Source organism: Trematomus bernacchii, unplaced genomic scaffold, assembly GCF_902827165.1.
Source record: "Trematomus bernacchii unplaced genomic scaffold, fTreBer1.1, whole genome shotgun sequence".
Classification (NCBI taxonomy): Eukaryota; Metazoa; Chordata; class Actinopteri; order Perciformes; family Nototheniidae; genus Trematomus; species Trematomus bernacchii.
The window spans coordinates 27239704-27266967 of NW_022987720.1; the positions used below are offsets into that span (position 1 = coordinate 27239704).

At 38.7% G+C, this 27264-nt stretch overlaps 1 protein-coding gene across 2 annotated transcripts in view; it reads right to left on the reverse strand.

Moving 5' to 3' along the window:
* Window positions 1-467: 467 nt before the first annotated feature.
* Window positions 468-27264, reverse strand: part of pvalb6 (parvalbumin 6) — a 54490-nt gene continuing 27693 nt past the window's right edge. Inside the window, exons 1-5 of one of the 2 annotated variants that reach the window (XM_034142339.1) lie at window positions 12838-13016; window positions 4865-4930; window positions 3016-3148; window positions 2748-2857; window positions 468-1092 (exon numbers count right to left, since the gene is read on the reverse strand). In XM_034142339.1, coding sequence (XP_033998230.1) covers window positions 1067-1092; window positions 2748-2857; window positions 3016-3148; window positions 4865-4925 — 330 coding nt within the window. In that variant the 5' untranslated portion in view covers window positions 4926-4930; window positions 12838-13016 and the 3' untranslated portion in view covers window positions 468-1066. Of the gene's footprint in view, window positions 1093-2747; window positions 2858-3015; window positions 3149-4864; window positions 4931-12837; window positions 13017-27264 lie in introns of those variants that run through there. The other variant, XM_034142338.1, reaches the window with a different exon arrangement.

The following is a 27264-nucleotide window of genomic DNA, read 5'->3' on the forward strand; positions in this document are numbered from 1 at the left end:
CCGTGGCGCTGTAAAAAGCACGACCAATCATCTGAGCCGGCCCGGCTAAAATAACTGGATGGCCTACCTGCCTGTCAGCCTTCCATCTCATGCACAAACTTATCTCGTGCCCTCATTGGTCATGTGCGCGTTCGTGTGTGTTGGAGGAGGGGCTCTGTAAGGAAGTCTGAAGGAAGGGGCAGATGTTTTCCGGTTGTGTACTTTCAAATTCTAGCACACTCCAGCTGGTTTCTCCATTCTTACCTACCCTACCTTTAAGTTAAAAAACTCAGTTAAAGTACCTCAACATTTTACATGAAAATGAAACTTGAGTACATGTACTTCCACCACTGTGTATACCCCTTTATACATGATGAGATCTCAAGATGTGCTTTACTGCTTAATAAAAGCTGCACGACAGAGGACAGGGAAGATGGAGAATCAGATAAGAGCATCACATCAAAGGAAGGGATTAACAGTGACTCAGCGTTTCTTGAGACTTTTTATTTTTATTCTTTCACAGCTTGACCTCTTTCTTCTTTTGGTATGTTTTACAACAGCTCATTACCAGAGGAGAAAGGGACGGATAGATAGATAGATAGATGGGGGGAAGAAAGGGGGGGGGGGGGGGCGGATGCAGGATCAGTGCCAGGAGTTAAATCGACAGAGAAATAACAGAATAAGGGAGAAAGAAAGAGGGTGAGGAAGGACATTGGGGTCTTTCTCTTATAATCTCTATTTTCTTTAAATATCTACTTTAAAATGTGAGGTTTATTTCTTGCAGGCATGTTTGATATCTATACAGAAACAGAAACATTTTGTATAAAAAGGATAAAATAAATAGGATTAGTATAGCTGTGGGGAGGAGGTGTGTGTGAAGGGGGGGAAACCACAGTTAACTTCTGTCAGTGCAGTGTTGCATTTAGGGAAGACAGCAGTGGGGGAGAGGGTGAGGGGGGGATCAGCTGCAGTTAGGGTGGTGGGGGGGGTGAGGTGTTGGTGCTGTGGAGGGAGGCCTGCAGGTGTGGGAGTGCAGCGTGGTTGGGAGGTGATCTTGGAGTGAGAGTCGGTCACATTGGGCGACTGTTTATTCTTTCACCAGGGCGGCAAACTCTGCAAGAGAGACAAAGATAATTTAGAACATTTTTCCCGGGTTATTTTCATACTTTTTTAGATCCATGACAGTACAATGGTGTCAGGTTCACCCCATGTCAGAATCAGAATACCTTTATTAGTCCCACAGAGGGGAAATGTACATTATCAACGCTCAAGTAAATCAAAAAAGTTACAAAAAGGACTAGCTATATGTATTTTTATATTTTTGGGAACTCAAGGGAAGGTCTTAAATGTATTAACTTGACTGTGAAAGGTAAAAACTGAAGCAACGTCAGTAGCTTAGTCCGTACGAACTTGGCTTTAGAACCGGATGATCACTGGATAATCGCTAATCTCTCCAAGTATGGACCAAAAAACAAACAAAAGACTTCACGTGTATACAGTATGTCCTTTTTGCATGTGTAAACTGTATAAAATAACAGAGATCAAAATGAATTTTCCCTATTGTGAGAATATAATAGTATGTCTTCCTCTCTGTTGTATTATCTTACTGCCTTCACAACTCAAGCATTCTCCTTATCCTTTCTGTACATTTAATCCAGCTTTATTTCACCAGGAGATGTACCCAGAGGCAGACAGATTGCATAAGGAAATCAAGGCTAAATGGAAACCAATCTAAACGCATTTGGTGCCATTATTCTACAGCCATTACATTGTGAAATCAACATACACTTCATAATGATGAGCACAAGCTACAAATGTTGTCTTTTGCAACTCTAACCTACAATAATGCATGTTCAGCACAACCAAACCGTTTAATGGCTGAAGTGAAAACATTACAATGCTGGGCCCAGTTAGCTTATTCAGTGGCAGCGGTGATGAGTGTTTATTCACTACCCATTGGTTTAAAAAAGCAGCTGTTCTGAAGTGGATTGTTGTGTTGACCATCATTTTGATAATTGCTAGTTCCACTGCTAATGTTTGGGTTGGGAAAACATAAGGTTCAACCCCACTCCAAACCCCGATCGTTTTCGGAAGAATGGTCCAAATCATGGAAAACAACAACATGGTTTCACATTTTTTTATTTGTTTGTTATCTGTTTGTTTACAAATGTGTGTCTGAGGATTCAACGTGTGGTTCCGATCATTTGAAAGATGAGGACAATGTCATTTAGACTATCAAGTCTTACATTTCTCCAAGGTGCCTGAAAAATGTATGTTTGACAAATGAGTGCAATGTCTATCTCATAGCGTTTCCTTTGTAACAATTTTCTCCCAGGATAAATTACGTTTTTTTTAATTCAGATGAATGACATTGGGGTTGCAATCCACATTCAGCCAACATAACCCAATACATGTAATATATAAGCAATAGCTCACGACAGGCCGTGGTATATGCTCATTATATCACAGCTAAGGGGCGTGGTTCGGCCCGACGCAAAGCAGTTTGCTTTTCAGCCCAACTGTATACAGTTTTTCTCAGACGCGGAGGGATACTGACTTGTTGTGAAAAGTAACTACAATTCTACCCGTGGCATACGCTCAGTATACCACGGCTAAGAACCAATCAGATTGCTTGATTTGACTTGTCCGTTTTATAATGCCATTTAATAATTCGGATGTTAATCACTGTGGGAATGAAGATGTGTTTGACTTTCTTTCTTTGTTTGTGTGACCTTATGATACTCCTATTAACAAAATTGAATGTTTACCATCAATTCCAATCTTGCCGTCTCCATCCTTGTCGGCTGCTCTTAAAAATGCGTTGGTTTCCTTGTCTGTCAGGTCCCTGCCATTTTGGGCGAAACCTTTCAGGACGAATCTAGCCAGGGACAGAAACACACGAAAGGTACATCATTATGTGTGTGTGTGTGTGTGTGTGTGTGTGTGTGTGTGTGTGTGTGTGTGTGTGTGTGTGTGTGTGTGTGTGTGTGTGTGTGTGTGTGTGTGTGTGTGTGTGTGTGTGTGTGTTTGTCTCACTTGAGCTCCTCCTCCTCTATGAAGCCGCTGTTGTCGGCGTCCAGCACCAAGAAGACCTTCTTCACCTCGTCAGCAGACTTGGCCTTCAGACCCACCAACTCGAAAAACTTCTTATGGTTAAAGGAGTCAGCAGCTGAACACACACACACACACACACACACACACACACACACACACACACACACACACACACACACACACACACACACACACACACACACACACACACACACACACACACACACACACACACACACACACACACACACACACACACTTGTTTCAATGTCATAAATACACACAGATTCTCCGTTGGATACAAAATATACATACACAATACAGTAAGTGTGCTCATGAGCAGCTGGAGGCTTGTGATGTCACTGCTCTAAAAGTCGCTGGAAGTTGCTTACCATGTGTTCATCTGGGTGATGAAGCCCAAAGGACAAAGTGTAATTGTAATAAGCCTTCTTCCAGTGTGACTGATATAGATTGAGAACATGTTTTTGCCAGAGGACCCGTTAGTTCTGGGTCATGGAGCGCTGTCTATTTTTATCTATAAACATACAATTAATGTAACTATGCACATATGTTAACATATAAATAAGCATCATATTAGTCAGTGCATGACAAACACCTCTTCGTTTAACAGTGATATGGAGTTGCAAAGTGGAAGGGGTTTTTCAGGGGCTTCTCGTTCTGGAAGTAAAGGTGATTTTCATTTTACATATAGACAATGTTGTCACACAGTTTTTATTATTATTAATAATAGTTGTGAATCAAGATGACTAACGCCCAGGAATGTCAAGTGTCTTGTGTGAAACCAAAAGTTTTTGTTGGCTTATTTCAACTTATATTCGTAAGTTAAAGGTAGGGTAGGTAAGTTTGAGAAACCGGCTCGAGATACACTTTTTGTTATATTCCATGGAATGCTCTTAACATCCCGATAGCAATGAATATCTGCTTTGACAAAAAATCCATAAAAAAATGTCATCTGTGGAAGCCGTAATACTGTAAAAAGTACGACCAATCATTTTAGCCGGCCCGGCTAAAATAACTGGATGGCCTACCTGCCTGTCAGCCTTCCATCTGTGCACAAACTTATCTCGTGCCCTCATTGGTCATGTGCGCGTTCGTGTGTGTTGGAGGAGGGGCTCTGTAAGGAAGTGGCAGACTTTTTCCGGCTGTGTATTTTCAAATTCTAGCGCACTCGAGCTGGTTTCTCCAAAATTACCTACCCCACCTTTAACTTGTGTAACAGAACTAACTTACGTAAGTAACCTAATTCACAAAACAAACATACTCATTTTAAACCCTGCCATGATATTTTCTTAACCCTTTTCATATATGTTTTACTTCAGAACATTAACCATGTGACTTTTTCACAACGTACACTTGTGGGTGGTACTTTCAAACATTCAGTGCATGTCAAACATGTCTTCGTTTACCAGTTGCTAAGTGCCGAGATATCTGGAAACAAAGGCGCTTTACATTTTTCCCATGATTGATAATGGTTATGAATCAAGAGGACTTACACCTAGGAGTTTGACACATGTTCTGTGCGAAACCCAAAGTTATTGTTAGCTTATTTCCACTTATATTCGTAAATAACTTATGTTATTGTTGACCTAACTTAGTAACCTAAATTATATAAAAATCATATTTATATTAAACCAAACCTTGACTTCTTATAAACCTATCCAAGTAGTTTTGCTTGAATGAAGACCACTATCAAAAAGGTGGAACCGGTTCACAGCCTGTTGGTCATTTATGCCGTTTCGGAGTCATTGGTAAACAACCTATTCTGCCGTTTAGGTGTAGTTTTCGACTTATCCGTAAAAAGTCCTTTTACCTGCAAATGCATCTAGTGCTTTCTTGATGTCATCACCGTTGAGGATGCTGCACATTGCCATCTTGGCTGCCAAAAAAAGAAAAAAGACAGAGGAGAGGGAGACAGAAAAAGAAGAGAGAAAGGGGACAAGGTTATAAACAAAGTCGCCAGAGAGCAGAGAAAGAACTCGGAGACATTCTCGTATTACACTGGTGACACGCTAGAAATGGAGCAGGAAACCAGGACATGTGAGACGGAGGTGATGAGTGACAGAATGACAAAGGGAGAGAAGGGGAAGTAGATGTGACGGAGGTGGATGGGTGGGAAAGGAAGGTGTTGAGAGAAGGAGAATTGGTTGTGGTATTATGGGGTGAAGTGTCATCGAAATTAAGGCTCATATCAGTGTCTTCCATTTTATATGTATGATATCACTGAGCCGTTACAGATGAAAAGCAGGGCACAGGCTCAGCAGGGATTAAGGGGCCATCTCTTCAGTGTCTGAAATACCCCAGGAGAATTCATCTTGTCAGCCCACTCTCTATGGAGTATCTTCTTTTACCCCACGCTTTGAAAGGTGAGCCCGGCACTTGAAGGCGCTTTGGCTTCTTACTCTACCGAACACAATTGTTGCATATGAAGTTGTCACCTTCCCCGACTTTGACTGTTACCCTCTTCTCCTCTGTTGCTACTGCAAACACACATATACAGCACGTATAAACTTGAAGATGAACCCATCATAGGCATACACAAAGATAATCTGCAGGAGAGAGCTGTTGGGAGTGAGTGATTTGTGGATGAGAGGTCGCTCAGATTTCACTTGATGTCGTCTAACAAATCTAAATAGGGGTCGGCTTTGGACACATTTCAAACACGCTTTATGGCAGATGATTGATGCTTCACTTAGAAATCCACACAAACCCCACCTTCTCCTAACTGAGCACGAACAAAACTTGTACATTTTTTACACTACATTTCATTTAGCTGATGCTTTTGTCCAAAAGGTCTTACAATAAGTGGTTGTAAGACCTTGTTATTGCTTGTGCATAAACTTGAAATGGTCTAAACCTTGTAAGTTAGGTTTGATGGCCAAGTTGCAGTTGAAACAGTTGGGTTTTCAGTTTTTTATGGAAAATGTGTAGACTTTAAGCTGTCCTGATATCAATGGGGAAACCGTTCCACCATTTTGGAACCAAGATAGCAAACAGGCGTGGGAGTAGCGAGCCAATTGAGCGAATTGACAACAATTTCATTCGCCAAGAGGGTAACATTTTCATTTCGATTCAATTGGTTTGTTTGTCTGTTTGACAGCACGAATACGAGAAAAACTAGCATGGGCCAATCAAAAATCCATTACATTTTGGAGTGGACTCAAATCACAGTGTGGATAGAAACATCAACATTTTCTTTCAGCCTCATGTTTCTATGAGGGACCTTCTGGATACATTTGAGTAGAAAATAGGCCTCTCAGCTTCTCCAGTATTTTAATAGTCCCATAACAGGTTCCACTGTTTCATTTTCAGCGAGTCCCATCTTCATTAAAAAAGCCTGCTGCTTTGTCCAGTTTCCAGCTGCAAGGCTCATTGGTTTCTCAATGGGTCTTTTCCAGACTGAAATCTGGCGTTGACAAAACTGTGTATCCACAGCAACAATATGACTGAAGTGGCAAGTCCTTTTACCAACTAAAAACATAGATGGGACCATCAGTGTCCTCAAAACCAGCCCTCTTTTCAACTGAGGAAAAAGCCGGACAAATGTAGGGTTAGTGTTAGGGTTAACGTATGACATCTAATGGACTCAAATGTTTCTAGAAGGGGGTCTTTAAAGGTCACCCATTATGCAAAATCCACTTTTTCATGTCTTTTCTACATCAACATGTGTCCCCTCTGTGTAAAGAGATTCTGAACAGCAACCAAGGTCACCCCCCCCCCCCCCACACCTTATCACCTGAATCTCCTCCTAGAGCACCATTGTGTTCTTTTTAACCAAATATCTCTCAGAGGGGCGTGGGGAGGGGCTCCTTATTTTCATCTAAAGTAACAGACAGAGAATCAGCACTTTTGAAACAGGGCTGAAACAGAGGGGATTATGGGATGCTGCAATGATCTGTTTGGTATTTGGAGCCAAACACTTCAGAGACATGTTTTGTATATATCTGAGCCCTATAACATATTGATGAAAAACAGTATAATAGGGGACCTTTCAGTAGTTTACTATAAGAAGAGTGAGCTTCCTTTTTGAATGAATCCATTGATGTTATCCATTCAGACCATCAAGGTTTCTATTATAAAATCAGAATGTGAATGTGTGATAGATGTATTATTTCATATACACTGCAAGAGATCTGTGAGAACTGTTCTGAGTCTGGTGAGTTAGACCCCAAAAACATTTCTGAAAAGCCTTTTTGAGTGGACCGTCCCCCTGAGATATTTTAGTGTGAAACGAGGTGGTGCACTGACAGACATCCCCTGAGCCACACACACTAAAACGCCAATTTTGTGAAATGTGTTCTGGCTTTCCAAGGATATGGGATCCTGTGAAGGAGAACTTGCTATGAACAGCAACGCTCCAAGGTTAGATTACTACCTGCAGTGAGCCCCAGAGCTCCTGGACACAAGCACACTTACACCTGTGTGTTTGTTGGGGCACTTTGCTGTATATTACTGTATAATTGATCAAATGTCTTTTAACCTTTAATCTCTAATGCTGATGCCAAGCAGGGATGATTGAAATGTCTCATAGAAAGGTCACAGTAATGGTGGTGTATTACCATCATCCTTGGACCGTCATCATCACTGTGTCCCCTCGATAATGCTGAGCTGGGCAATATCGTCACAGTGTCCTTCTCACTGGAAATACAGTACGGGTTGCCTGTACATTTACCTCAGTTACTCATGCTATAGCGTTTTGGTGCATCATGCCACAAGCAATCCAACGATTGTAATATTATCTGCTTCATAGTCTGCCTCATTTGTTTCTTTGGCTGCATTTGAAGCTAATAGCCACAATAAAACATTATTATTCATGTGGGTTCCATTCTAAATAGGCGTGAAATTGTATTATCAGTGTGGGGAAATCATCAGATACTGGCTCGAGAGGTCCTCCATAATGGGAAAGATCATTTGTTGGACACTAATTAAAGTGAAAAATATTAAGACATTACTTTGAAAATGGTAAAGAATCTCAATGGATATGAAAATAACATGAAATCCATTGCAAGGCTAGATTTGTAACTAACAGATAAATCGTGTTAACCACAGTTTGGACGTAGTTCATGGATTTGTTCCTTTGGTGTCACGCTCGGCTTCAGTGATGTACGAGCTCCTTGCGAGATATAGTGTTATCTGGTTCAGTAACATACTGCTGCACACACAGATCAATACTGAACACTGCTTAACTTGTGTGGCCACACATCCAATCTTTTATCATTATAAAAGCACAACCTCCTTCCGTGACCTTTACCACAAAGATTTCCGCGGGGGAGAAGAAACAATTCACCGTGAAATGAGGAGGATAAGATTGATTTACCGAGATATCTCAGTCAGTAGAACTGTAAGCCACATTGGGTTATTTAAAGGAAAGTCTACAAAGTCCAAAGTACTGAATAGTGGTGTCTTTGCAGATTGTTAATCACGCAGAGAATCAGTACTATATCAAATGCTTTGTAATGTATCTGTCAAATAGTGAAACCAGCACTACTGTAAATGTGTTTTTTGGCCACTTGGAAAACCAACACTGACATATTATCAACTTATTTACACAACCAGCAGTTATAGAGCAATGTTTTCATTGATATAAAACCATTCTTCTGTTCACCTAGACCAGGGGTGTCAAACTCAATTTCATCACGGGCCACATCAGCATTATGGTTGCACTCAAAGGGCCGGTTGTAACTTTAAGACTATATCATTAATTAATATAACTTCATAATTAACTACGTCTGAAAGCAGAAGTCTAGAGCAAATAATTGCAAGTCTCTTCAGTAAGAATGTCACAATATGATTTTAAAAGAAAAGCCACATTCTGGAAAAACATTGATTGTGACATTTTGAAAAAGAGAAGTGACATTTTGAAAAAAAAATCTATTTATGAGAAAAAGGCTAATTCTAAGAAAAAAGGCATATTTGGACAAAAAAAGTCAAATTCTGAGAAAAAGTCAAATTTGAGATGCATTGTGGGACATGTCGTTTATGGGCAACGTGCTTCTGTAAAGTAGCATGTAACCGTATAATAAACATATTATATTCTTTGCAAGCTCTTGTGGGGCCACATAAAATGAAGTCGCGGGCCGGATTTGGCCCCCGGGCCTTGAGTTTGACACCCCTGACCTAGACTATGTAGGACCAATAGTTGCTCTCTTTTAGCTCTGTTATTGGTCACTTTTTATTACAAAATGACATGTAAAATCCCTATCTGTAGTATTAATCTGAACTCCACCAAGGTTATCTTCTGTACTGAACTGCAGGAATCATTGTGTAGCTGTCGCCTTAGTCTTCAACAACCATCTTTGCGACTTGAATTTGACTTTATGCCCTCTCTATTTACTTTGCTCTTTAACTCACTGGCAGACTTTGTCAGGTGTGTTGTCCACTTTGTGTTTAATTCACACGAAATCAGCATTTTAAGGAAAATGTACTGCCTTCAAAAATATGTAAACAAAGTTTCAGTTGTAAATCTGGATCTTCTGATATTGACCATTTGTTTATCTGATATGTCAAACGTTATTATAATGGAACTTAAACAGAGGAGTAGAAGAGTCAGTATGTGCTATGAAAAAAGTGGAGTGTCAGTGTGTCAGATAAATCGTTTATTTCAAAGGTTCTTTGGTATACCGATGGCCTATCTCCCTATGAAGTCAACATGTGAGTCAATAAAACAAGGTGTGAACTGGGGTTCCCTTTGTGGGAAGTCCCGTCACCCTGACAGTCTCTTTAGGTGTGGGAAACCGAACCGTGCTGTGGGGCTGCCAAGTACCCAGTCTTCTGTGACAGCTGCATGGTGGTGTGAATATGTTTGTACAGAGGTTGCCAAGCAGACTAGGGCGAAGAGGCTGAGGGATTATAAGAAGAATGTACTTGCACTTCAAGAAACCCGAGCCCCTTATGTTGCCTTGACTGTTGTGTGTATGTTTGCGTGGGACTCTGTAAATAGGGACAAGGGGAAAAGAGGGGGAATGTAATGCAGACAAATGCGACTTCTAAGTATCCTTGCATGCAGTTTGTGGACTTAAAGGTAATATTGTGAGTCGGCTTTATGCTGTTTTGAGTTTAAACTGAGGTCGTTATTGGGATTTATTTCGTAACGAATGGCTGTATGATTCTTTGGTTACTACTAGACACACTTCACAAAACTAGAAGTACAAGCTTAGGGTTGCATGTACATCCGTTCTTAAGCTGCATCCAACAACATGTTTTTTGTTTTGTCACAGTGGCATTGACTTTTGACATTCGATCACAAAGTTCAGTTCATCCTTGAGGCCAAGTACTTGTGCCAGATGTAACATTATTCCATCAAGGTCTTCCAGTGATATCATGTTCATGAAAATATGACAGACGTAATACCACAGTGACCTTGATCTTTGACCAACAAATCAGTTAATCCTTGAGTCAAAGTGGACATTTGTGCCAAGTCATTTTCTCCTTAAGATGTTCTCTTAACGTATCACATTCGCGAGAGTGGGATAAACAGACAGACGGACTGACTACCCAAAAACGTAACAGTCAATAAATATTAAATGGCTTCAAGTTATTATAATTGTGTTGTCTCCATGGGAGGTTTGCACCCATACCAGGTGGTTAAAAGAGAAAGAGAAAAAAATGAAAAACAACGTTAACAGACGGTAACATATTGTTCAGTTTCACAGACCTACTGTACAGGTAAGGATGGAGCTTAAATGCCTATTAACTAATGGTCAGATGAAGAAACCCCCAATTGTTCTAATGTTATCCAACATTTGAATTGACAATATTAAAACACCTCAAAGATAAAAGCATTATAGTGATTATTTTTTTGTCCAGTTCCAATTAAGACAATTTTTCTGAATGAACCAGCGATTGATGGCTGAATGTATAGCCAAAGCACTTATTCAGGGTGAATCACTTCTATACGTCTATTGATTGTGTAGAGCTGCTGATAAAGCAAGCATGCTGTTTATCTAACTAAAATGGAAGGATTGTCTATCTGTCCTTCAAGTTACTCCACAACCGTTATTCAGATGGAGAACCCAAGAAAGTGTCAAGTCAAGTGTGACGTTGTTTGGATGAGCTGTTCTCAGGAAAGCAGCAAGCAAAGAAACCTCACTGCAGCATTGTTCAAAGCAAATACCAAACACACACACACACACACACACACACACACACACACACACACACCACACACACACACACACACACACACACACACACACTCACACACACACACACACACACACACACACACACACACACACACACTCACACACAGAGAAGGAAATACTGGATTTTACAGTACAGCTGCCTGGGGATCATTTGTGCTCTTATCACCACTGTACGCCAGCTAATCTTCTGGCAGTTACAGGACAGGACAGCGTCACCACATATTTAAAGCTTGGAAACAAAAATAGTGTGTGTGTGTGTGTGTGTGTGTTTGTGTGTGTGTGTGGCATTTTAGCTCAATTCTATTTTCTAACGCTAACCCATTAGCTTTGAAGCTATTCGATCATAAACCAATGCACTGTACACATTCAGATGTTAACCAGGTTATTGCACCAAAGTCAAAGGCAGAATCAACACATTTATACTGTAGTAGTTCATCCTCAGGGGAACATGAAGTTCTATAAGAAATTGTATTATTATTCATCAAATATTTGTCTAGATATTTCAACAGAAAAACTGTCAACCTCAAGATGACTCTAGACCAAAATTGTGTGTTCAAGATTCAAGATTCAAGGCTTTTATTGTCATTTGTTCATCAAAATGCATTACCATTAACCCTCTGGAGAACATGAATGTGTTAACAAATGTAATGGTGATCCATGTAATAGTTATAACCTGTATACATAAAGTGATATCAAAAAATGTCTGCAAATGTATATGCACCAATCCTTGCCATGGTTACACACTCCCACCTAAAATAGTGTAGGTACCACAAAGATGTATCACCAATAAGGTCACAAACTAATGAGATGACTTTGGAAAACACATAGCCCATGCGATGAAAGCAATCGTAAGCATCCAGACTCGATGAATATTTGCATAAAATATTACCAAACAAATTAAAAGATGTAAATTCCCTTTAATCTGCCATTAAAAGCAACAGTGTTGAGAAAGCCTATATATTTCATCGTTGACACACAAACATAATATTATGCGTCCTCTTCATTAATTAACTGAGACTGCATACACTTAAGTGTCATAGTGACTTTGAATATTAATGGCAGGCTGTATAATGCAGCTGCTGTATGAGTACATGTAAAAAATAAATAATCGCTGTGATCAGACGTAGAATCTGAAGGAAAAGGAAATTAATTCTCAAGAGGAACTTTCCCTGCATCAGCATTTTAACAAAGCTAAGTTACCCTGGAGCATGGGTGGAGACTGTATTCAATCTATTAGGTGTAATTAAAAATGTGACCTTGACGGATATCGCAAGCAAGCACTGAAACAAAATGGCCTCTTTTTTTGGCAGCAAACCGTTGCTATCAGAAAGTAATTACCTAGCTGATATACTGTCTCTGTATCTAAATCTAAATGGAGCCTGTAAAAGAGGGCAAATTACATTTCATCACACGTTTGTCTATCAATCACCTCCCCAATTTGTTTTATCTATCACTTCATTTGATCGCAAAGTAACATCAAGAACTACTGTGATGTCTATAAACCATCTGCTGTCCATATGTGTCTTGTAAAAACCTGGATTTGTTCAAAGAAAACATCTAAAAACGTGTGATCTGTGTCACATGTGTCTCTTACTTTGAGAAAGACTTTACACACCATCTCATATCATTTCTCTCCCCTTACCTGGTTACTGGATGACTGATGTTGAGTTGGGAGAAAGGTTCAAGAGGGACGTCCGGTAAAAGATGAGAGGCTCAGCTCTTTCTGTTTTATACATGCCCTCTCCAACTATTTTAGGATGAAAAATGGGCGCCCAATTCAGCGCGGGGTCAGTGATGTTAGGCTGCCCATATCGCTTTCCTGACTGCACTCACGCTAATCAAACATTACTATTAATAATCATCAATCTCCACCTCTCACACCAGCCACACTTCTTTTCTTAAGCTCACCCTTGCTCGCCCCTCCCTTCCTCTAACACTCCCTCCTTACTCCTTCTGTCCGTTTCATTTCTCCATTTTATTTGATCCCACCCAAGGGGCCTCGCTCTGTCCTCGAATCCCCAATGAGCTGATCTCTCCCCTTAACTTTCTCTTTGTCTCCCTCTGTCTCGCTCTTCTGTTAAACTTTTAATTATCACTTTTAATTCTCATCTAGCATGGCTTTCTTTAAGGCAATCAACATTATCAGTGATCAATTATTTTTACCATACCCTAATCGTACTATGGTATTTAAATAAAGCCTTTTTTGCCTTATTATTCAAATCAAAAAACGTGAGTGCAATTGTCAGTTACTGGCAAGATTTCCAGTCTTGCAAGGCATGGCCTAACTCTTACATATAAACGAGCATTTGTTACATTCAAGTTCACACTGATTAAGCCTCTCGCCATCAGGGAGCAACCCTGTCTCCTAGAAATTACGTTCCCACAAAACTAAACTGCATTCTCAAATACGTTTCGCAAGAAACGTATTTCCTTCCACGTTACGTTTGTTATGAACATATCTTAAATACGTTTATTTTCTACATATCTTCTAGAAACCTATTTTCTCCCACATGACGTTTGTTATGAACGTATCTCAAATACGTTTGCTTTCTACCTATATTTGCCATTTCTTTTCTAGCTTATAATAATGATAATAGTAATTTATTAATATCATTTTAGAGCAAACTTATTTTCGCGCTGGCTGGCGGCTGACTTTTCAGTTGACCAAATCCGTTATTATGCTGGTTAATGGTTAATAATCACAATATTGTTTGTAGTCGTTTCATACAGCATTCTCAATTACGTTTAACAAGAAACGTATTTTGTCCCACGTTACGTTTGTTCTGAACATATCTTAAATACGTTTGCTTTCTACCTATCTTTGACATTTCTTTTCTAGCTTATAATAATGATAATAGTAATTTATTAATATCATTTTAGAGCACACATTTGAAATCGACGATCGGGCTTGATATCCTATGGTTAAATTAAAATCAGTAGGCGAGGCTGTAATTTCGCCAGCTGCGAGGCAGAAAATAATAGTTTTAACATGCCAAAAAGCTGCTGTGTCGTTTATTGCACCTCAAACATTAAAACAAATCCAGAGTTACGTGTTTCTGTACTTCCTCTAAGAAGAAAGGACAGTATACAACAGAAGAGCTCTGTGGCTTCAGGCTTGATCGCCGTTCAAATGACAGCTGGTTTCCCCAAAAGTGAGCAGGGCTGTAAAGTGACGTAGGAACGATAATCAGCTCGCTGATTGGATGTTTTAGCCGCAATGCACGTCGGGATATGGTGTTAATGCGATATGAAATCCGAAAAAAGAATCAGAGTTTAGGATGGCCGAAGACACTACACTACCCATAATCCCCAGCTATCGTTTGGGACTACAGTCCTGTTGACAAACCCCGTGATTAATCTTCAAGCTCTGGGATTGGATGTTGGAGTGGCAGTGCGCCAAGGTTACGCCGAGCGCCAAACAGCTCTTTGAAATGGAACGAAACCACGGCAGACTTTCCAAAACTGGACTCGAACGCCCCCCCAGAACTACAAATGCTGGCTATTGTGTTTCGCAACATGTTCTATAGCGTCTCTACTGGGAATTGTAGTTTTAAAAGACGTTTTCGTTTTTCCCAAAATTAGAAGTTGACAGTATTAAACTGTGTACAGCCCTGGAGGTTTAGGGGATAGGAAACAAATTGGTGTGTACAAATGTAAAACATGTAATTAATAAATGGGTGAAAATCGCTTGTGTCCATAATGGGAAGCATTAATATATACCCACATGCCAGCTCATTGTTACTTTGGAATTCTACTCCACTACAATTCAGAGGTTAACCTGGTATTTTTACTCCACTACATTTATTTTAGTTACTTTGCAGATTCTGATTAATGATGTGAAATATAAACAACCCTTAAAGCAGACTTTAGTTACACCTGAGTAAAATTCAGGGAAAGGTGATTGTCAAGTGCCAACAATCAGGAGAGATATTAGTTGGTGCTTGAGAAGACTAAACATTTATCTGCAGATCTCTATAAAGTATATTCATTACTCGTTATTCTCTACTAATAGTTAATTAAAAACTGTATATAATAGCTATTTTGCACATCCCTTTCAAGATTTTCTAAGGTTTATTGACATATCATATACACCACGATGTTGAAGTTATGCAATTAATGAAAAACTTGGGTCACAGGTTTCTCAACAGTGCATTACAAGACATCTATCAATATGTGTGTATTCCTCCACCATTAAACTCAAATTCTGCACATGTCTTATACTATCTACATACATAAGAGTATAATTAATATATATATAATATCAGTTAAAATAAGTGATTCAAACACAGTTAACATTGCAGGAAAGCAATATATTAGACGCTAAGTACTTTGTCAGGCTTAATATTTATCTGTAGATAGATACCCCCAAAGCTTTTTTCTTATTTGAAAGAAAACCTAAAGTGTTCTTTAATGTGTTAATAAAGGTTAATTAGTTTGTCTGTTTTGCACATCCTCCTATTAATATCTTTGTACATCAGGCACTAAACTGTTTTATTGTAGAGATCACTTACAGTATCTTCTTGATTTTTTATATTCTATATTTCTATCATTGACCTTCTACTTTCCCCCTATGAAAGTATGTACTCTTAATATTTTATTCATCAAATAACATTATTCAACAAAAATAACATTATTCAACAAAAATGATTAAATAACGTGCTTTAACCACTAGGCGGTGCACACAAGGTACACACAGTATACTAATAATAACTTTGTATTATTAGTGTAGGACACTTATGTATGTATAACATCTGAAGATGTGTAGTTTTATTCATGTTTTTACATAATTGTACAGGATATTGCTATATTATTTCTCATGTTTACTTCTACACATTAATATCTGATTTGTAAAACATCACAGACAGAAAGGTATATCCGTCATTTAATGGTAAGCTATTGAAATTGTGATTCCATAGATGTGTCTCCCATCACCCAAAACCCCTGACTATTCTCTCAACTCAGTATTTACATTCTTATATTCAAAGAAAATCAGTAATATCTTTAAAATCTACAAGTCCTTTTCTATCAGCTGTGCACCGTTATGGTGTAAATATAACCTATCTACCAATTGGATCAAATATAAAAGTCAGCCGTATTAGTATTGATACTGCAAGGAGACGTATTTTGTGAAAAGAAATGTAAGATGTTGTTTAATTGTTGATATATTTATGATCCACGTCACGTATTCAGTTTCGGCGGCAGTTCTTCCAGAACTTCAGTCCAGAAGTCTTCTCATCAGGGCTCTATAAATAAAGAACTATGGCAGATGTGTAATATTTAATGTAGCCGAACCGTGTATTACAATGCGGTTATGTGATGACTTTCAAAGAGAAAAGCAAGAACACTCAGAATAAAGTATTATTATTTTTTTTTTTAATGTTTTCGGATTTCACATCGCATAAACACCATATCCCAACGTGCATTGCGGCTAAAACATCCAATCAGCGAGCTGAGGATCTTTCCTACGTCTGTTTCCGGTATTGTTCCTGTAATGAGAGTTCACATTTATGCTACATTGAAGGGTGGAATTGACTACACATCTTCAGAAACATAATTTGCTTCAGATATATACTGTAACTCATAGCAATATTGTAACCATTAAGAAAAGCCAACTGCATTAAAAACCCAGTTAACAAACACAAGGTAAAGTATTTTTCCTTCAGTAATGAAGATGTAATTCCAATGTAGACACACCTGGGGTCGCTGTTCAGTCTGTTACGCTGAGCCATGCATTGTCTGGAACGTAAAAGGGACGAAGAAGACAAAGTGAAGTGACGTACTTCCGGTTCAATGTGAAAACATTCCCAGTTAAACCATAGATATATATAAAAACATATGTTTATATATATCTATGAGTTAAACAACATAAACAAATCGCTTAATAAAAAGATAAAACACTGGCATGTAATTTACGTTTGGATTAAATAGAATGGTTTTGAATAATAGATGAGAGTAAAATCTACGTCACAGCCCCACCCACTTTTGGGGAAACCAACGCTGTCATTTGAACGGCGATCAAGCCTGAAGCCACAGAGCTCTTCTGCTGTCCTTAGAGGAAGTTTGAGGTGTTTGAGGTGCAATAAACGACACAGCAGCTTTTTGGCATGTTAAACTCTGCCTCGCAGCTGGCGAAATTACAGCCTCGCCTACTGATTTTAATTTAACCATAGGATATCAAGCCCGATCGTCGATTTCAAATGTGTGCTCTAAAATGATATTAATAAATTACTATTATCATTATTATAAGCTAGAAAAGAAATGTCAAAGATAGGTAGAAAGCAAACGTATTTAAGATATGTTCAGAACAAACGTAACGTGGGACAAAAGACGTTTCTTGTTAAACGTAATTGAGAATGCTGTATGAAACGACTACAAACAATATTGTGATTATTAACCATTAACCAGCATAATAACGGATTTGGTCAACTGAAAAGTCAGCCGCCAGCCAGCGCGAAAATAAGTTTGCTCTAAAATGATATTAATAAATGACTATTATCATTATTATAAGCTAGAAAAGAAATGGCAAATATAGGTAGAAAGCAAACGTATTTAAGATACGTTCATAACAAACGTCATGTGAGAGAAAATAGGTTTCTAGAAGATATGTAGAAAATAAACGTATTTAAGATATGTTCATAACAAACGTAACGTGGAAGGAAATACGTTTCTTGCAAAACGTATTTGAGAATGCAGTTTAGTTTTGTGGGAACGTAATTTCTAGGAGACAGGGTTGCAGGGAGTGCTCTCTGTATTTCACATTAAATCAAAGTCTAGGTCTTTGGTTGTTTTTTTAGCCACTTTCCGCGCTGGCACACCACATCAAGCTTTCAAGTAATACTGCTACTACTACAACTGCTACTTACAGTACACTGAAAAAACGTTGACTTTAATTAAATGCACTAAGTCAACACATTTCACATACCTGTATTAGGTTAGTGGAAAGCAATAATATCAAGTTAAACCTATTTAAACCTGATATTATTGCTTTCAAATACCTAATGCAGTTATGTGAAATGTGTTGACTTAGTGCATTTAATTAAAGTCAACGGTTCAGTTCTTTCAGTGTAAGTTACCGCACTGCAGGTTTGATTTTTGTTTCTTAGCAAATCAAGCTAACATTAGAACTAGTTGTTAGTGCAAACCTTTTAACGCAACATTTACCTAACTACGGTAATGTACTTGGTAAGTAATGATGTACTCTTTGGCGATAGATGTGTTACACAGGAAAATAAAAGGACATAATAATTCTTGATAATCTTAAAGTTTGCTTCCATTTGGCTTATTTTGCCTCAAGGGTTGAATTAAACAAAAAAAGGTTGTGGGCTTTGGGTATAACGTGAAATCAATAGCTAGATTAAGTTGCGCAGAGGTCCAGAACAACTCCATGATCCTCTCGCAGACCTCAGTGACTCTGCAGAGGAAGAATCTGCCGTGGGCCCCAGCGCTCTGCATCGCTAACCTTAACAATAAAACGCTCTGCCACGCTATACATTCCCCCGGGACAGTGCAGCACTCTCTTACAAGGAATACTCCCCGAGGCTCACTTATAGTCATGAAGTGATTATAGATCAGGGCGAACATCAGCTGTTTCCACCGGTGGCTTTACCGCAGAACCTTTGACTGTGACCTTTAGGAAGCATTGGAGGGGAGAGGGAGATACGGGACTTAAGGGCTACTGTCTCTACGTGAAAGCCATAAACAAGTTTTCTTGGGAGGAATGGATTTTATGTGTACAGATTGAAACTACCCTATGGCTAGACACTATACAGTATGAACGTCCATCTTGTAACCCATCCACATTACACGCCTCCTTACAACTGTCATATGAAAGGGAACAGACTAAATGTACCAACTTGAACACTTTTGGATGAATAAATGACAGGCTATTACCATTTCCTTTGTCTGTGTTGATTATAATGCTCATTATTTCAGATATGATGAATATTGTCAATCAAATGACACTATCTGCTCTGGTTTTATTGGGTACAACCTCTCTATGCTTCAACACCATCAGCCTAACCCTAGATCGGTGTTTTTAACCTCCTTTCTCTGCGGGTGCGTCAGCCTGTTTGAATCCACCCTCCACGCATTTTACTAAAGCACTTATATTTATTAATTATTTATACAGATTTTTATATTCCTTTCTAAACAAATTAATTTTAGTGATCCTCCTCATCTGGGCTCCATTTTTAACGCATTTTCTTAGCACTATCTTATTTATTTTAATGGTGTTTATATTTATTTATTATATGTTTGTATTACTTATTACATGTGTTATCCCTTTTATGTATATATGTGCATGCATTTACCTTTTATTGTAATCAAAGCCACATGAGGAGGGATCCTTTTATTTCTTATTATTTTATTTATCTTCTTATCTGGAGGCCAGAACATCTTCACCGACCTGCCACCTTTTTAAATAAACAGAGCAACTCAAACACCTGTCCTATGAGGAATCTTTTTAACGTACCCGACCTTGATCTTAGTGGTTTTTATTTCTGTGACTTCTAGTTCATTTTTATACTATTTTTCTAACCCGGTGTGCCCCCCCTTCCTTTTTTATTATCATTCTTATTATTAATCTTATCTTAATTATAACACTCTTATTACTTTTAAAATGATTAATAATGAATTTGAATTGTAATTGTTGGGGGGATAGTTTTAATTGCACTTATTTTATTATTGCACTTGTGTTTTAATACTTGTTCTTTCACTTTGAATTGTATTTTATGCATGGTTTGAACTAACAGAACTAGAGTCACTTTAATCAACCATTTTAGATCCCCCTCTCATTTAAGGTCATTTACTGATTCTATAGTGACGAGCTCCACACACACACACACACACACACACACACACACACACACACACACACACACACACACACACACACACACACACACACACACACACACACACACACACACACACACACACACACACACACACACACACACACACACACACACACACACACACACACACACACACACACACACACACACACACACACACACACACACAGTCCACAGTCTTGTTTTAATAGAGCTTCTACAACGCTTTTAAAGGGTTTTTACAAAGTCTTTTAAAAGCCAGAATCCTCCGGAGCCCTACACTTTTCCCTAACCTAACTCTAAATCTAAAACTACAAACACACATTGCCCACGCACATGAATTCTCTCCTCTGGCTACTTAATAGCATTTAATTCATTAGATATCTATCACTTTTATAATAGACGTTTTATTGACGTTGGATCATTTTTTTAAAGCCAGAATCACCTGCAAAATAGCAGTGATTTATTATCTTTGAGACTTAATCATGAAATGTTTCGTAGAAGCTCTCCTATGCCAAGGACTGTCCTCACCAGACAAGACGAGTCATTTCAACAAATACTTGGAGTGAAGCCTTTACTGACAAAGCCTGTGGTTTTTGAATGAACGAGTCTGGACCACAAACCTCCGAAAAGGCTCATAGAAGTTATTTTGGTTACAATCCCCAAGGGTTGATCTGAATAGCTCGATGAAACTTGCCTTTGACTCTCTCTCGTTCTCTTTGTCTCTATCCGTCGTTTGCTCTTTATTCCCTTTGGCATCACTGCACAGGGATATCACTCCCAATACAATTCACAAACCTTCCGCTTCCTATCCCCTTTAATCTCTCATATGGTTCAGTCAAGAGCTCTTTCTATCCATTTTCTCTTGCTTCTTTTAAATCAAGGCTTTTCTTTTAGCTGCTGCCTTCTAATAAATCAAATAGCTATTCATATCTCACTCTGCACTGTATGTTATTCCTGTGTTATTCTATTCTAGCTGTTTTATTTGTATTCTCTTGGGTCATTTTATAATGTGTTTCTGTTGCACTAATACTTTGGATGTTTTTTTTTCGTAGAGCACTTTGGATTGCTATGAAATATGCTATATAAATAAACTTGCATTGCCTTGCCCTTGGGAAACTCCTTTCAATATCACCTTCTTTGCGTAAAAATGTCCGCAGAGTCTTTATCCCATGATGCGCCCAATTGCCATGAGCAGTTCTCTTTGGGCTGACAAGGGGCTTAGAGGAAAGGAGGGAGTGGAAAAGTGACAAGAGAAGCCAAACTGGGAGGGAAATAGAGGGAAAGGATGAAAGAGGATATATTAAAACTGATGACAATGGAGAGATGAAAAGAGAAATGCAGACGTGAAAACTAAGAAGTGACGCATGGGGTCAGTGAAGTGGCAGAGGGCTAGAGGTTGACGATGGATCTCACCAGGGAATGTCAATGTTAGATGAGCCATGGACATGGGGTGGAGGGTGTAGAGGAGAAAGGGAAAAACGACTGAAAAAAAGGAAGTTAAATTCACATCATGGGTAAAATGTTATCTCCTCCAACGCCTGCATAGCTATGAGTGACAAGAAAACCATCAGCGGCTGCTTCTGGAGGAGAAATGGAAAGAATATATTTTGTTCTCTTATCAAATAGCATGTTTATTAATCAAACTTATCTTGGGTTAAAAATGTCATGGTTTTAGTGATCACCCTATTATTAGATGATACCTTAATCATCATCACTAAGAAGACTTTCGGCTAGTATGAACACTTATTGGACTTCTAAGTGTTTGTCTGATATTGTTTCAAATGGATGGAGGAATTAGTTGTGTGCTGACTGCCTGGCTTGTTAATGCAGAACATTACATCATTCCCCATTGGTTCATTTACAGTGTGAGTTATTTACCACTGGGGCTTTCTTATCAGTCATGCAAACCATCAAACCATCTATTATTAATCACGCCAACAAGCTCGGCTCACTCTGTAATCCTCCCGAGGGTATTTCACTTCAGTCTGTTAGTAATCAAGTATTTGCGGTGCTGAACAAACATGAAGTTGAGAAATGTAAATGATAAGCTAATTATTGTTCTTATTTATTTAGACTTCCATGTGAGTCTTGTGATTGATCTGTATTAATTTCCGCTTTCTCATAGTCCTTTTTTAATTTGTTATAGAACTTCTGGTCTAACTTTTTCCAACACAGGTTTTAGGTGAACCATAACATTACATTTACATTACATCCCGTACATTTGAAAAAAGATAATGTATTCTTAGGATGAACTTGGAAGACAAGACATATTCCAGAGAGGGAAGAAAGAGAGAGGGATTGATGGGGATAAGAAACGACAGGAGAGAGAACGCGATGCCTTTGAACCTGAGTCCAGGTAAGCCACCTTAATGCAGACACATTGGGGACCTATTTTAAGAAAAGCATCAAGAGAAAGAGAGACACACAGAAAGTGTGTTTCCAGACATCAGGAGGAAACAACACTTCAAAAGAGGCTTCGCTATTTTTGGGAGGCAAGAAGACCCCAATATCGTTTGGTCACACGCATTAAGGAGGATATGACTGGGATTTTTTACATTTTCGTGAGCTAACGTCATAGCTTGTTGTAGCAAAGTTGAAAGACTGTCATAGGGAGAGTGAGAGGTATTTTGGACACATCTAGTGTTGGGGTTTCAGATTGCAACCAACTGAATACCCTTCCACTCACCCCTCTCTTCAAAATGTAAGTAACAAACCGAACACCAAACAATGGAAACGGTGTAGTAACTTTCAGGACCTTCACTTAGCTCAGGCACCGTCCTTACTAAAATACTATTTTAGGAGCAATGAAGTTCAGGAGTCAACTGGCATTACCACTGTCCTTTAACTGTGTTCAGAGACTCGAGTTGTCTTCATGATACGTCGAGATGCAAAAGGCACTTTATAGAGTCAGTTTGTTCGTTCTGAGCTACTGTAGAAACATGACAGTGCAAAATACTGTAGTTCCCTATGTAGATATGAAGGGCCCATTCTTAGCCAACACAAACGTTCTTAGTTACAGATGATTATACACTAATGCAAAAAAAGATATGAACTTTATATTCCATTTCTGCCAATAGATAAGCTAAATACTAAACTCTGGGCCTTTAAGCTAATGGCTAGATTGAATTTGAATTGATGTACCAATGCACTCCGTCTGTGAGTGCATAGAGAGATCTGCTATACACACATTACTTCAGCAAGCAGACTTGAGTTGCTGGAGAAGAACATTTGCTAAATGCCTAAATAGCGTGTGATGAGAACTGACATGAAGGTCTTTGACTTCGCTTGTCCTTACCACGGTGCAAGGACTGTGTCTCCACACAGCCATCAGAAAGGCTTTCTCTAAACATCAACATCTTCTCTTTTCTTTACAAGGTAGTCGCAAAAAAAGTCAGTGCTCTGGATTTATTTAGTTGAAAGCAGCACTCGAGTTTCGTAGTTTGTGCATAGTGGTGGACTTGATAGACAGAGACATGATTGAGGGAGAAAAGACACAATAAAGAAAACAAATGCATTGAACAAATGCTGAAGTAGAGAATAACTTCAGTATGAGTGCATCCCACAGGACCAATAACAAGGTCCTTTCAGGCGAAAGGCATTTCAATTTAAGAGTGTGCTCTAAGAATTTGATCTGGTGCTTGTACGTAAATAATGTCATGGGCCATTTGGGGATGCCTTAGTATGCCAATACTGTGAGGAAATAAAACACTTTACATTACACCATCAACAAATCAACTATATGTGTTGTGTCAGCTAATGCAGGGGCCGTACAATCTGTGAAAACAACTGAAGGCAGTGGAAGGAATATTTAAATATGTGATATCTCAATATGTGTTTTCAAAATGTATCATGACACACTAGTCTATGAGAGAGACAGGCAAAGAAATAAAAGCTGTTATATGCCATCAACTTCGTCCTCCACGAGCACTATTATATTCCTCTGTCTCAGCAGTTATTTTTCCATCTGTCTATCTCACACTGAAAATGCAATGTGAAATTAAACGAGTGGATTAAGAATAGGGAGGGAAACACCAAAGGCGGAGATGGATGAAAAAATAAAGAGGCAGGGAAAAGAAGACAAATGGAAAAGAGGACAGGTGCTGAGCAAGGGGTGGGACGAACAAAAGATAGATAAATAGATAGATAGATAGATAGATAGATAGATAGATAGATAGATAGATAGATAGATAGATAGATAGATAGATAGATAGATAGATAGATAGATAGATAGATAGATAGATAGATAGATAGATAGATAGATAGATAGATAGATAGACAGATAGATAGATAGATAGATAGATAGATAGATAGATAGATAGATAGATAGATAGATAGATAGATAGATAGATAGATAGATAGATAGATAGATAGATGGATAGATAGAGATAGATAGATATAGATAGATAGATAGATAGATAGATAGATAGATAGATAGATAGATAGATAGATAGATAGATAGATAGATAGATAGATAGATAGATAGATAGATAGATAGATAGATAGGGTGACGTGATACTTTACAACTAAAATGAGACAGGAGAGGAGAGGAATGATTCGCCTACTAATGGGATTTCCAATTCAATTTGGTCTGCTGTCTGTTTCTGTGTAAGTGTCCCAAATGTGTGAACGCCCTATGCTAGAGCAGAAGAAGCCAATTTCTGTTCTTTCTGCAAAACATTAAGGCATCTACAGTATGTGATTCTGAAAACAGTTGTTACCGATCAGTCTCCACCGAATTTTAAGCTTTGCTAGCCAACTAAGAATGTGGAAGTCAAATATTCGTTATCTTACACAAGCATCTTTTGCAAAGTCCATCCTTTAATCTGAACAGAGAATATTAATTGTTAGAGATACAGCGTCCTGTGAGTTCATAAAGTACTGAAGCACTCCTTTGTGAACCAATCAATCCTAACATTAAATACAGAGATAAACCCCAGCTCTAATGTACGATAGAGGGTCTTTGAGCTTGTCTCTCTTCAGGGATCGTCAGGTTATGTTAAATGTTTGTTTTCTTTGTATCATGTATCTTAATGTGTCCTTGTTTTTGATGTTGCTGCTGTGATGCAAGAACAATTTGAGACTTGATCTGACAATAAATAATTATCGTATCTTCTCAAAAGAAGCTCAGTTCAAGAATGTATGGCTAGCTATAAGGTAGTAAGTCTCTGCAAGATCAGGCATTATTGCAGTGTAGACGTATACCTCGGCTTACACTATATCATTTGATTATTTAGATGCAACGGAACAGTCGTTTCTGCAGGGCCTGTACAGAGATACCAAGAGACTTGGAGGACAGAAGACTGATTGACCTGTCCGTACTCACAAAGAGGAATGATGCCTCGGTAGAGAGGAAATACCAATGAGAAAGAGAGAAGGCAAAAGGCAGCATAGGGGGAAAGAAGATTTGTTCAATATGATTTTCGGAGGAAGATGTATGATGACAGAAGAGTGTCAGGCATTTCGCTATGCATTGCTCTGGTATATGAGGTCTCTCAGGTCAGTGTTGAACTATTCGAGTCTTCAAGTTTCAAGGTTGTCATCAACAGCAGGTTTATAACTTTAATCTATATCAAGGCCATCACTTTATCTCCCCTTCCATCATCTGTGTGTCGATAAGGTTGTCTTGCTGCTGGCTTCGCAGGCTGAGGCTGTCGACCTCACACTTCAAATGTTAACGTCATGTCGAGAGAGAGTTTGTCATTTAAGGGAATTAAAATTGTACACCTTACTTTTGTTTCTGTTCTGTTGATATCGTGGGATTTGGTGAAACTAGATGATACATGTTAGACTCTAGGGCGTGAAGCACTAGCAGACAGATAAAATCAACCAGATAATCCTTTGGGTTTCCAATTAAATATCCTATCTAAACAATGTGCTTTCAGCTGGAAATATTAATTGAACACACCTAAAGCCATTAGTGACTATTTTTGGCAATTGGCAGTGTTGTGCATGAATATGCTAAAAAAGCATGTTCTTTAATGTTTTTGGTTAATGGTGAATGCATTTCATTATGAATTCTCAACCACTGTATTGTACATGGATGTGAGGAACTAGCAGTAAAATCATAGATTGATTTGTGCAGCAGCATATTAGAAACACAACTATTATGTTCAAATTGTGAACTTCTTTCCAATCAAACCATCAGGAAGTGAGACGGACAATGGAACTATTTGTTGTAGTGGCCAAACGTTGGTATTACAACTTCAGTGTCATTTACATGATGTCATTGGGCCCAAAAATACCTTTTCCATTTGAATTACATTGGAGAAGAGACTCCTTACAATCAGCGTGTAGTTGTTGTTTTTTAGCTAAATCAACAAACCAATACGAAAATATAACGCTTATTTAAATAATTAAGTTCTTAAAGTCTCCCCCTGCATTCATTTAACTGAGCTGAGACTGGATTTGACGAAGCAGATTGTAGGCGTGGCTTGAGTAAAATGCGATTGACTTGCTCTATCAGCCCAGATCTGGGTATTTTGGAAATCGAGATTAAGGCAAGTTTGACTTCACTGAGCAACTTTTAAAGGAATGAACCAGGCCATGCTTTCAACACTGCACCAGTTCTCTGTATACATTCATGGGTTAAACTCAGAAATTGTTATTTTCTGGATTACGGTTTCCCTTTTTGGATCGAGCAGTATCTAGCTACTTGCATCAGCCAACAGTTATTCTGTTGTAACAACCCTGAAGTTAAGTTAACGGCAAGAATGGATTTGGACTCAGGGAGGGAAGCCGAAAGGCCGATTGTGCAGCCTCTGGCCTTGCTGCCTTATATCTGAGGGCTGGAACCACAGCTGGATTACTTTCTTCGTAAGAAAGCTGCCTGACGTGCTGCTGCACTCAACCATGACCGGATGATCGTTGGACTGAAAGGCTTCTAGTGAAACATTTTGCACACACAAAGTTAATTTATATCCAGTTTTACTGCTATATTTTACGTAAGAAAATATAATAGATAAGTAGACAACTATAACAACATGACAACACCATCTGAAACTGATACACACACATATATATAGTAACAAACAGATGCACGGACATCTTGAATACATATATCAGATATTCCCATTCGAATTATATGAAGCACAAGGGTGTTGACACGTACAGTTGGACAAACACATAGTGTGTGAAGTGCAGGATCTAGATGAGAGATGAGGCGGTGATTGTGTTATTCACACAGTATCTGTTGCGGTCTTGGCTGACAGAACAGTGTGAACCTTGGCAACAGG